The sequence below is a fragment of the Hylobates moloch genome, unplaced genomic scaffold (genome assembly GCF_009828535.3).
Source record: "Hylobates moloch isolate HMO894 unplaced genomic scaffold, HMol_V3 SCAFFOLD_4, whole genome shotgun sequence".
NCBI classification, from domain to species: domain Eukaryota; kingdom Metazoa; phylum Chordata; class Mammalia; order Primates; family Hylobatidae; genus Hylobates; species Hylobates moloch.
Window position 1 is genome coordinate 92,779,326 of NW_026652279.1, and position 12,959 is coordinate 92,792,284.

General features: G+C 44.1%; 1 protein-coding gene across 4 annotated transcripts in view; it reads right to left on the reverse strand.

Moving 5' to 3' along the window:
* The window catches only part of PAN3 (poly(A) specific ribonuclease subunit PAN3), a 164,330-nt gene extending 151,690 nt beyond the window's left edge, over positions 1-12,640 (reverse strand). For all 4 annotated transcript variants that reach the window (XM_032150570.2, XM_032150572.2, XM_032150571.2 and 1 more), the window contains exon 1: positions 11,876-12,640. In XM_032150570.2, coding sequence (XP_032006461.1) covers positions 11,876-12,305 — 430 coding nt within the window. In that variant the 5' untranslated portion in view covers positions 12,306-12,640. The remainder of the gene's footprint in view (positions 1-11,875) is intronic.
* Positions 12,641-12,959: the final 319 nt, after the last annotated feature.

Here is a 12,959-nt window from a genome sequence, read left to right on the forward strand (position 1 = left end):
ATCCCTATTTCATTCTATAACAACCCTATTCCTACACTCCCATTGCCTCTTACTCTATTACCCTTTTGTTTTTAGTAGGACTTGTCATCTTTTAACATACTATATACAATTACTGGGGTTATATTTATAAATACTGTCTGCCTTACCTATTAAGATGTAAGGTCTACAAAGGAAGGGATTTTTCTTTAATCTATTTGGTTCACTAAGATATCCTAAGAACCTAGAGCAGTACCTAACAGAGTAAACACTCAATAAATATTTATTAACCAATTAAATGAATTAATCTCCATTTATTATTAGCCCAAATTACACTAAGCTGAATGCTTGTCATAATCTAAGTTTTTCAAATATATTACCTATATATACATTAAATCTTTTTTTTTTTTTTTGGAGACGGAGTCTCGCTCTGCCGCCGAGGCTGGAGTGCAGTGGCATGGTCTCGGCTCACTGCAAGTTCCGCCTCCCGGGTTCATGCCATTCTCCTGCCTCAGCCTCCCGAGTAGCTGGGACTACAGGCACCCGCCACCACGCTCAGCTGATTTTTTGTATTTTTAGTAGAGACGGGGTTTCACCGTGTTAGCCAGGATGGTCTCGATCTCCTGACCTCATGATCTGCCTGCCTCGGCCTCCCAAAGTGCTGGGATTACAGGCGTGAGCCACAGCGCCTGGCCCACATTAAATCTTTTTATAATATATATCATATCTGAGGACCTCACTAAAAATTTTCTTTAAATGCTGCCTTACTAATTTTCCAAAGTTTTGGGAGTAGGCAGAAGATTCCCTGTCCCATCATGTATCAAGAAGGCTCTTCCTCAGAGATAGCTGACATATTGCCACAGCATCTATGAACCATAAAAACTGACTTATGGAATTTAAAAGGCCTCATTCCATTTTGTCCTTCTTCACCATGATCTCATCTCTCAATCAAGTATACCATCAAATTCAGGAATATCAGTATTACAGCAGAGTAAACTTAGAAATAGAGGAGCAAAATAAGAAAGTTAAAATAAAGATATATAAAGTCTTTTCCAGCTTTTTCTAACTATATAATTGCTGTATTTGATATCTCTAAAAGCAGCGTAAGATATCTATATAAAGAATGTAGGCTTGGCATGGTGGCTTATGCCTGTAATCCCAGCACAACACTTTGGCCGACTAAGGTGAGAGATTCACTTGAGGCCAGGAGTTCAAGACCATCCTGGGCAACATAGCAAGACCCTGTCTCTATAAAAAATTTAAAAAATTAATCAGGTGTGGTTGCCTGTCCCTGTAGACCTAACTACTAAGGAGGCTGAGGCAAGAGGGTAACTTGAGCCCAGGAGTTCAAGGGTGTATGCAGTGAGCCACGAGTGTGCCACTGCACTATAGCCTGGGTGACAGAGCAAGACCTCTAAAAACAAAGCAAAACAAACAAAGCATGAATGTAGATCGACTAGTAAATAATCAATAACAATATAATTTTATTACATACACAAATGAAACTTTCCAGCGACTACTAGGCTACTTACAAATATCAACTTATTAAGTTACCAAAGATGTGATTTATATAACTATTTCTAGATATGTGAGCCATTGGGGAGAAAAATTTTACTGGGGCAGATATGAATGAATATTTCAAGTATCTTATTTTCAACCAATGGTATATAAATACAGTGGGTTTCTTTTTTCTTTTTTTTTGGAGACAGGGTCTTGCTGGAGGGCAGTGACGTGATCACGGCTCACTGCATCCTCTACCTCCTGGGTCTCCTGGGTTCAAGCAATCCTCTCACATCAGCCTCCTGAGTAGCTGGGACTACAGGTGCACCACCAAGCCCAGCTAATTTTTTTTATTTTTAGTAGAAACAGAGTCTCACTACATTGCCCAGGCTGGGCTCGAACTTCTGAGCTCAAGCAGTCTTCCCGTCTTGGCCTTCCAAAGTACTAGGATTACAGGTATGAGTCACCACACCCCACACAGTGTTTTTTTTTAATGTATCAAGGGTGAACCAGATTACTGAAGACTCTATATGCTCATTAAGTATATATCACATATTTGTGTAAATGCATATGTAAATAAATATACTTAGTACATTAAAACATAACTTTGTGCCAACATTTGTAATAGCAAGACTATAAACAACTGAAATATCCATTATAAACAATAAAATAATATAAACATATAATGGAGTATTTACACAGTCACGAGAAAGAATAAAGTAGATTTCTATGTGTGAATGTGGAACAAACTACAAGATAAGCCATTAGCTAAGAAAATTCAAAGTACATTAGGCTTCCATGTGTGCACTCATGCATATGTGTATATATGTGTGTTAATGTGTTAGACGTAGAGAAATATAAACATATGAATAACAATATAGGCAAAGAATATTTGTCAGTGGCTACCCCAAATAAGCTAGAAAGAGTGTCTTTGGGAGACAGGGATCAGGTAACTAGGGAGGGAAGGAGGCTATTTTTCACTATGTATCCTTTTGAGCTATTTAAATTTTTAACCTGTGCATGTATTACATTTCTAATTCTGAAAACAAGATATTGTTCTTATTTTTCTGACACTGGTATTTTTTTTAATATTGAAAATATATAACCAGGCATGGTGGTACATGCCTGTAGTCCCAGCTACTCAGTGGACTGAGGAGAGAGATTTGCTAGAGCCCAGGAGTTCAATGCTGCAGCGAGCTATGATTGTACCACAGTACTCCAGCCTGGGCAAATGAGCAAGACCCCATCTCTAAAAATATATATATACACACACACATGCTATAATTTAAAACTAGCTTTAGGCAGGGTGTGGCGGTCTTTAATTCCAACATTCTCAGAGGCTGAGACAGGAGGCTCACTTGAGCCCAGGAGTTAGAGAACACCCTGGGAAACACAGGGAGACCCCATCTCAACAAAAAATTTAAAAATGAGCTGGACATGCTGGCTTATGCCTGTAGTCTCAGCTACTTGGGAGGCTGAGGCAGAAGAATCGCTTGAGCCCAGCAGGTCGAGACTGCAAAGGGCTGTGATCACACCACTGCACTCCAGCATGGGAAACAGAGCAAGACTTTGTCTCAAAAAGAAAAGAAAAAAAAAATCAAACTAGCTTTAGAAAAATAGGAACAGTATCTTTATTTTTTACAGAAAAAGCAAGAGAGATAATGCCAAAAGAGATATCAGAAAAGACAAAGCTTTTTTCAGGGAAGAGGGCTATTACCCAAATGCCAACTGACTCAGCCAGGATTAGTGAGATCGGCATACCCTTACTTAGACAATTTCCAACTATGATGGTTTGACTTTATGATGATGTGAAAAATGATATGAGTTCAGTAGAAACCATATTTCAAATTTTGAGGTTTAATCTTTTCCCAGGTTAGTGATTCGTGGTATCATACTATGTCACAAAGTTGCACAATGGCAGCAGGCTACACCTTCCAGTGAACCACTCAATTAGGAGGGTAAACAACTGATAAAGTATACTGTGCTGTCAGGTAATTTTGCCCAACTGTAGCTAATGTAAGTATTCTGAGCATATTTAAGGTAGACTAGGCTAAGCTATGATGTTTGATGGGTTAGGTGAATTAAACGCATTTTCAACTTAACAACAGTTTCTACTTAACAAGGGTTTTATTGAGATGTAACTATTTTAAGTCAGTACTGTTATGTCAAAAGTGCGTTTAATGCCTGAATAAACTCATCCTAAAGTCAAAAACTGGAAGTCGAATCATAAGTCTAGGCGTTCCTTGACTTATGAATGGGGCTGCATTCTGATAAATGAATTGTAAATTCAAAATGTGGGGACCATCTGCAAAGAAATGTATTTTCACACAGACCGAATGACTAGCCAAAAGCTAGTTTTATTTTGTAAGAAAGTGCAAGAAAATTAAAATTTCGGTCCAGTACTAATTACTAAGTACTGAAATGAGACACAAACATATATTGATTTGTTGGTAACAATGTTTTGGTCGATAACAGACCAAATGTAGGACGGTGATCACATAAAACTGTAACACTATATTTTTACTGTACCTTTTCTGTTTTTTTCTTTTCCTTTTTTTTTTTTGAAACGGAGTCTTGCTTTGTCACCAGGCTGGAGTGCAGTGGCACGATCTCAGGTCGCTACAACCCTGCAACCTCTGCCTCCCGGGTTCAAGCAATTCTGCCTCAGCCTCCCAAGTAGCTGGACTACAGGCGTGCTCCACCACGCCCAGCTAAGTTTTTGTATTTTTAGCAGAGACAGGCTTTCTCCATGTTGGCCAGGATGGTCTCTATCTCTTGACCTCATGATCCACCTGCCTCGGCCTCCCAAAGTATTGGGATTACAGGTGTGAGCCACCACGTCTGGCCTGTTTAAATGTTTTAATACACAAATACTTACCTTTGTATACCACTGCCTAAAGTATTCAGTACAGTAACAGGCTGTACAAGTTTGTGGCCTAGAAGCAACAGGTTATAGACCATACTACCTAGCATGCAGTAGGCTATATCATCTAAGTTTGGGTGCTCACATACCTAGATAATATAGCCAGGAGAGAGCCCTCACCAGGAACCCAACTCCTCATCTGGGACTTCCAACCTCTGAAAGTCTGAGAAAATACATTTCTGTTGTTTAAACCACTTAGCCACTCAAGTTCCTAGATCTATGGGGGGAGGAGGGGCGGGGGGAAGTTAACTACCCAGCCTATAATATTTTCTTTTGGCAACCCAAGCTAATACGAGAGAGAGAGAGACAGAGACAGAGGAAAAAATATATATAGCATATATAGGTATATATATGGTATTCATATATTTTAATATATATACTAGATATATGTCTATACCATACAATGTGTAGAAAAGATCTAAACACACAGACTATCAATAATGATTAACCCTGGGCAATAAGATGAGGAGACTGATTTATTTCGACTTTATACACTTCTATTCCAATGTAAATTTTTACCAAAAAAGTGTACCTTTCATCATGTAAAAACTCAGGGCCAGGCACGGTGACTCACACCTGCAATCCCAGTGCTTTGGGAGGCTGAGGCAGGTGGATCACTTGAAGTTAGGGGTTCGAGACCTGCCTGGCCAACATGGTGAAACCCTCATCTCTTCTAAAAATATAAAAATTAGCTGGGCGTGGTGGCACAAGCCTGTAATCCCAGCTACTCAGGAGGCCAAGACATGAGAATTGAGAATCACTCGAACCTGGGAGGTGGAGGCTGCAGTGTGCCAAAACTGCGCCACTGCACTCCAGCCTGGGTGACAGAGGGAAACTGTCTCAAAAAAAAAAAAAAAAAAAAAATTAGCTTGGCACGGTGGCTCCCACCTGTCATCCCAGTTACTTCAGAGACCAAGGCAGGAGTATTGCTTGAGGCCAGAAGTTCAAGGCCAGCCTCTGTCTCCTTTAAAAAAAATTAAAAGTTAAAAACAAATTAGGCCAGGCTCAGTGGGTCACGCCTATAATCCTAGCACTTTGGGAGGTCAAGGTGAGCGGATTGCTTGAGGTCAGAAGTTTGAGACCCGCCTGGCCAACGTGGTGAAACCCTATCTCTACTAAAAAGACAAAGAAATTAGCCAGGCATGGTGGTGTGCGCCTGTAAGTCCAGCTACTCGCAAGTCTGTGACATGAGAATCGCTTGAACCCAGGAGGCGGAGGTTGCAGTGAGCAGAGATCACACCACTGCACTCCAGCCTGGGTGATAGAGCGAGACTCTGTCTCAAAAAATTGTCAAACAAAAGTCAAAAAACTGAAAGCCAAACCATTAAGTTAGGCACCATCTGTAGTATGTACACACACACACACACACACACGCAAGTGCAAATAAGACTGTGGAAATGTGAACAAGTAGACTACAGCAATCAATACTGGCCATGATACTGTACTACAGCTATAAAAGATGTTACTATCTGTTATAAAAGAAGAGTACATGAGATATCCGTATTGTATCTTACAATTTCAGGTGATTCTACGATTATGTCAAAATAAAAAGTTCATTTAAAATTGGGGAAAAAAAATTCCTTAAAATGGCATATAAAAGGATGATACTGGGCCGGGCGCGGTGGCTCATGCCTGTAGTCCCAGCGCTTTGGGAGACCGAGGCAGGTGGATCACGAGGTCAGGAGTTCAAGACCAGCCTGGCGAAGATTGTGAAACCCCATCTCTACTAAAAATACAAAAATTAGCCAGTCGCGGTGGCAGGCTCCTGTAATCCCAGCTACTTGGGAGGCTGAGGCAGGAGAACCGCTTGAACCTGGGCAGCAGAGGTTGCAGCGAGCCAAGATCGCGCCAGTGCACTTCAGCCTGGGCTACAGAATGAGGCTCTGAGGAAAAAAAAAAAAAAAAAAAGGATGATGTTTTGGTTTGCTTTTGATAATCATTTATCTTCTTTCTTAAAGGGTCATTTCAAATGCACTTTCAGTCTACGATCATACCACTCTGAACAAGCCCGATCTCATCAAATGCACTTTTATAGGAAAAAGTGTTTTATTGTTAACTGAATCTTACCTGGAGTTATGTTATCCCTCGAGTTGTCCTCATAAAACTTACCAAAACCAGCCGGGCCGAGTGGCTCACGCCTGTAATCCCAGCACTTTGGGAGGCCGAGGCGGGTGGATCACAAGGTCAGGAGATCGAGACCATCCTGGCTAACACGGTGAAACCCCGTCTCTACTAAAAATACAAAAAAATTAGCCAGGAGTGGTGGCGGGCGCCTGTAGTCCCAGCTACTCAGGAGGCTGAGGCAGGAGAATGGCGTGAACCCAGGAGGCGGAGCTTGCAGTGAGCCGAGATCGCGCCACTGCACTCCAGCCTGGGCGACAGAGCGAGACTCCATCTCAAAAAAAAAAAAAAAAACTTATCAAAACCAAGTATTACCTTATAGATGTTTATAGCCCCACTAGAATGTAAACGCCATTAGGACTGAATTATGTTTTTCTGTTGCTGTTGTTGTTCCTATCACCTAAATCAGGGTTTACCACCTTGGAAGCAGAATATTAAATGAGTGAAATGAATAGTATTATAAAGTCTTTGTGATATACTTAGTATATTATTCTAATAAAAATGTTTAAACTTAGGCCAGCTATCCTAACAGCAAATCGCCAGTACTCACTTTTCTGTCACTTAGTATAGGTTTGTGGGATGAAAAGGCTAGTCTTGGCTTAAACAAAAACAGCTTTGCCACACACTACACGTTACATACTCCAAAGTTAACATCTGAACTTCATGTTATCCATGGCACTGCTCTCCTCCATTTGGACAGACAATCACAATTCAATAATCTGTAGCTATTTTACTGGTCTTCAATGTATGCCCTCAAAAATTTGGAGAAGGAAATATAGAGGTTAACTATAGATTATTAATATTTAATAATAGCAACAACTAAGACTGAAACCTCAATATGTGCAGGCAATGCCATGCAATTTTCATAACATCTCCATTTGCCAGATAAGAAAAACTGAGGCTTAAAGGTTAAAAATTCGTTCAGTCACAAAGCTAGTCAAAGAGCCAGGATTCTATCTGAAACATGTCTTATTCACTAGTAACTACATTAGGAGAACTGAAAAGTGTATTTTGGTAAATTAAAACTACTGGGTTTCAAATAATGTGCATAAAATACAAATATTGGCATAATAAATATTTTACCTGCTAAAAATTGTACACTTTGAAGATTAAAGCCATTTTGAAAATCTAGCCAGTTGAAAATATTAGAATTATATCATTAAATGTCATGAATCCATAATGCAGTTGAATACAAATCAAATCACTCTTAAGCCTTAGAAAAATCCCAAGACTAACAGAAATACGAAATGTTAAGTAAGCTAGGCATGGTACGGCATACCTGTAGTCCCAGCTACTCAGGAGGCTGAGGTGCTAGGATCACTTGAGCCCAGGAGTTAGGAGTCCAACCTAGACAACATAGCAAGAACCCCCAATCCCCTTCTCAAAAAAAAAAAAAAAAGAAAAACCAAATTGTGGTTTCCTTATAAGGTTGAAATATCATTGCAACTAAGTGTATTAAGAAAAAGCCTTTGTGCTTCAGTTTTCCAATGATTGCAAAATAAGGATAAAGTTTTCTCCTGCACCCACCTCCAAGGTTTTAACACTATCTGAAACACCAACAAAACAAAAACAATTCTGCAAATGTGAAGTGCTAAAGTTAGGGTCAAAACCTCAAATGCCTAGATATAAAAGTCATCCAGTTAGGGAACGAGTCAAAATGGAGAGAATCCCACACAGGTAAGAGATGTCCTTAAAGGGAAACCAGAAATTTGTACTTGTATATTAAATCTTTTGTTTCTTTTGTTGTCAAATAATTCAATCAAAACCCACAAACATGGAAATTAAAAACACTAAATTATGGTATATATGGTGGTTCACAGGGTAGGCAGATCACTTTGAGCCCAGAAGTTTCGGACCAGCCTGGGCAACATAGGGAAACCTCGTCTCTACCAAAAATACAAAATAATTAGAGGGGCTTGGTAGCCAGTGCCTGTGGTCCCTGTCTCAAAAACAAACAAAAAAAAGTGCCATCTATTTTAACTGCCTCACACACATAATTAACAAATGAAGGCCAGATGTGGTAGCTCACACCTATAATCCCACTACTTTGAGAAGTCAAGGCAGGAGATTGCTAGAGCCCAGGAGTTTGAAACCAGCCTGGACAACACAGCAAGACATCATCTCTTTAAAATAAAATAAACAAACAGATCAATACTGTCTCAAAACACACTAAGAATACAGTAAAACGTAGAAAGTAGTCTAAAAAATGAACAATACGTGTAAAAACTCAAAGAAGCCATACAATTACCAACACAACCTTTTTTCCTGATTCCTGAGCAACATTATTTCCTACTCCTTGGTATCTCTCAGTAATACCTAGGTTGTGATTCCTTATGAAGAAATCTCCATCCGTAAGGAATTACTGAGAGATACCAAGAAGCCTACCACAGAAAAGAGGAGCCTTAGGCTTCAGCCAGTCAAGCTAAAGCAAACACCACAGAATCCAAGTACATAAATCAACTATTTAATCAGACAACTTTTACTAACAAGTGACAAAGTATTAATTTTAAAATATCTTTTCAGCATTAACTGCCTATCCTCTCAAGTCCCTATATCTCAATCATTTTCCTAAGGTGTCCCACCTTTGAGCCACTGCTAATATTTTTTCCTCCACCTAAGGGTACTTACCTTCCCCTCCCATCTTCATCTGCTTACATCCTGTCCTCTTTCAAGTCTCCACCCTACTACCTATTGTGTGTTAATCAGAAAATCCTCGCCAGGTGCGGTGGCTCCCGCCAGTAATCCCAGCACTTTAGGAGGCGGAGGTAGGCGGATCACCTGAGGTCAGGAGTTTGAGACCAGCCTGACCAACATGGAGAAACCCCGTCTCTACTAAAACTACAGTATTAGCTGGGCATAGTGGTGCATGCCTGTAACCCCAGCTACTAGGGAGGCTGAGGCAGGAGAATCTCTTGAACCCGGGAAGCAGAGGTTGCGGTGAGCCGAGATCACTAGATTGCACTCCAGCCTCGTAAACAAGAGCGAAACTCCGTCTCAAAAAAAAAAAAAAAAGAAGAAAATCCTAGAATGATCGTCACAGCTGTCTGTCAGGAATAAGATTAATAGATAAATAAAACTTTAAAAGTTTTTTAAAAAGAAAATCCTAGAAAGATCACCTATGAAGTCTAACACCAGCATTTTAAAAAGTGCCTCTTTCTGGCCAGCACAGTGGCTCACACCTGTAATCCCAGCACTTTGGGAGGCCGAGGCAGGAGGATCACCCGAGGTCAGGAGTTCGAGATCCACCTGGCCAACATGGCGAAACCCCGTCTCTACCAAAAATACAAAAATAAGCCGGTCGTGGTGGTGCATGCCTGTAATCCCAGCTACTTGGGTGGCTGAGGCAAGAGAATTGCTTGAACCTGGGAGGTGGAGGTTGCTGTGAGCCGCGATCGCACCACTGCACTTCAGCCTGGGCGACAAGCGAGCCTCCATCTCAAAAAAAAAAAAAAAAAAGTGGCTCTTTCTGTCAGTAAGAAAACTATCGTTCAGTGTCATTGGTTACTAATCAAACGTTACCACTGCGTCACGACTCACACATCCAGCAGAAGTTTAACCTGAAAATGCAAGGTTGATGCTCGAAAGTGATAAAATTCCACCCGCAAGTAACCATTTGTTTTACAAAACATCTGAATTTACAAATTAATTTTCTTAGCATTATCAGCCTCAGCAAATATATCCTCATTAAAGTCAAGCCCATCACAACAAATGAAACACTTCTATAAAAGAAAGAGAAAGAAGAGAGAAAGGAGAAAAGAAAAGAACAGAACAGCACTTGGCCCAGCATGGTGCCTCACTCCTGTAATCCCAGCACTTTGAGATGCCCAGGCAGGAAGATCGCTTGAGTCCAGGAGTTCCAGACCAGCTTGGGCAACATAGGAAGATCCCGTCTCAAAAGAAAAAGCAAGAAAGCAAAACCCCGGGGAAGATATTAAATAATCCTCATAGACCAATTAAATGCTAAAACTTTCTATCGGGTTCACTAACAGTGTTTAAGAAAAAGACAAAATGTTCTCATGTACAAATTGAACTGCCTATCAGAATATTTTAAGATCTAGAAGTTCTCCAGAATTCCCAGGAAAGTAGCACTCCTATTTGGTTTAGAAACGCTCAATATACTAAGAAACAAAACAGGAACATCTGGCACCGGCTCTATTCGTAAAGGCAACATTCTCTAATAGATTACGCTCACATTCAATTGTGAACTCCACTAACAATAAACAAGCTTCAAGTCAATAGATAACAACACACTCTGAGAGGCTGAGGAAGGCAGATCACTTGAGGCCAGCAGTTTGAGACCAGCCTGGCCAACACAGCGAGACTACTATCTCAACTAAAACTATAAAAAATCATCTGGGCGTGGTGGCGCGCGCGTGTAGTCCCAGCTACTCCGTAGGCAGAGGCAACAGAATCGCTTGAACTCGGGGGGCAGAGGTTGCAGTGAGCTGAGATCGCGCAACTGCACTCCAGCCTGAACGACAGGGCGAGACTCTCTCCAAAAAAAAAAAAAAAAAAAAAAACCAACAACAACACATGAAAAATATAAACAGCCTTAAAATGTCCCCACCCAAATGCTCAGTTGCACAGAAACGCAGGCTGCACATGACATGCTTTCAAGACACAATGCTAAGAGTTTGCTTGATACAAGCCATAGAAGACAGGATCCCAGCTGACACCAGCAAACTTATTCTAGCTTTCAGGGAAACTCAGATGAAATGCGTCTTTGTGAAGTCCCTAAACTCTCGATTAAACCTGAGCACACTTTGAACGCGACAGTCCGCTCCCTCCTAATCCTTAGAAAGCATTTCCTGCCTGCAAAACCTTTCTCCCGCAAGTCTTCTACAAACTTTTTCCGTTCTTTCAACCTACTCCACGAAGCCTTAAGCCCGCCCCTCACCTCCCGCCCCCTACACACACACACACACACAAACACACACACCTCCCCACTACGGAACCTCAACACTGCAGACGCCACTCCACAAGGGCACGCAAAACACATGTGCCTGCAAACCCGGCCCCTTTCCACACCCCCCGGAAACGACACCCCCTTTCTCACACTCCGCACGCCACAGCCCATCCCCCTTCCTCCCCGCCCCCACTCACATCACCCCAGTCCTCCCACCCACGTTCCCGGGAACCCAACCTCCCCGCGCTCTCCGACTTGCCGAAGGCAGTGGGGAGGGGAAGCAGGAAGAAGGAAGGAGGGCTCAGGCCCGGCCTAGGCCTCTCAGACCGCCTTGGGAGGTGAAGGGGGGAGCCCGCGGGCCGTGCTCAGCTCCCGTCGGCAGCAGGGCCTCATCCGGCCCCAGGCCTGCCCTCCGCCGCCGCGGCCCGCCCCGCCCGAACCACACTCACTTGCCAGCCGCGGTCCATCGAGTCCCCCGCTGCTGCCTCCTCCGCCGGCTGCGGCTCCTGTCCCCGGGTCCCCCAGGTCCGGCTTCTTGGGCCCAGGGGGCGGCCCAGCTCCCCCGCCCGCGACGGCTCCGGGCGGAAAGCCGGCCACGGGTGCACCAGCCAGAGCCAGGGGGACGCTGTTGCTATGGAGGCCGAGGCCCGGGGCAGCCCCGGCGGCAGGGTCCTCATGCAGGAACTGACACTCCTCCCCGTAGAAGCAAGTCTTATCCTTAGCGTAGTAGCGGCAGTACTTCAGCTTCACTCCTACTGCCGCCCCGCCGGGGACACCCCCGACCCCCGGCGGGGCCACCACCGCCACCGCCGCCGCCAGCGAGGAGGAGGAAGGGGAGGCGGCGGCCGTGGGGGGCGGGAGGCCGCCGCCACTGTTCATGGCAACGCCGCAGCCTCGTCTTCCACCGCCGCCCGAGGAGCCGCCGCTGCCGCCACCATAGACGGGGGAGGAAAGGAAGACGCTGCCGGTGCCGGATAAAAGCCTGGGCGGGTGGGTCTGTCCCGCTGCGGGAGCCGGAGCCGCCCGGGGAGAGGGGGGAGGGGAGAGGGGAGGGAGGAGGGGGTAGAAGGAGGGAGGGTAGGGGGAGAGTTGGGATTCTCTCACTCACTCTCTCGTTCTCTTTTCTTAAAGGGGCCGCGCGGGACGACGGGGTGGGCGCGCGGGCCCAGACGGGGACTTCGAGGGCGCGGGCAAGGGAAGAGGGAGCGGCAGCAGCAAGCGGGTGGGGAGGGCGGAGGGGCCGGTTTATTTTTAAATTCTGCCTCCACTCGCTCTCTCGCGCTCTGGTTCCTCCGAGTTGTTTATTCCATTTTCCTCTTCCTGAGACGGCCGTCGCCGCTGCGCGTGCGCGCCGAGACGCGAGGGCTTATGGGTAGCGGGAGCGCTAGGGGAAGCCTGGCCGGCGTCGGGCCCCCGGGGGCATCCGCGAGCTATCGGCAGTTGGACCGGCGGCTCTCGGTGGCGTTCCGGACGCGGATCTGGCGCCGAAGTTCTCACGAGACCTGATACCTTCCTTAGTTGTATATTCTCTTA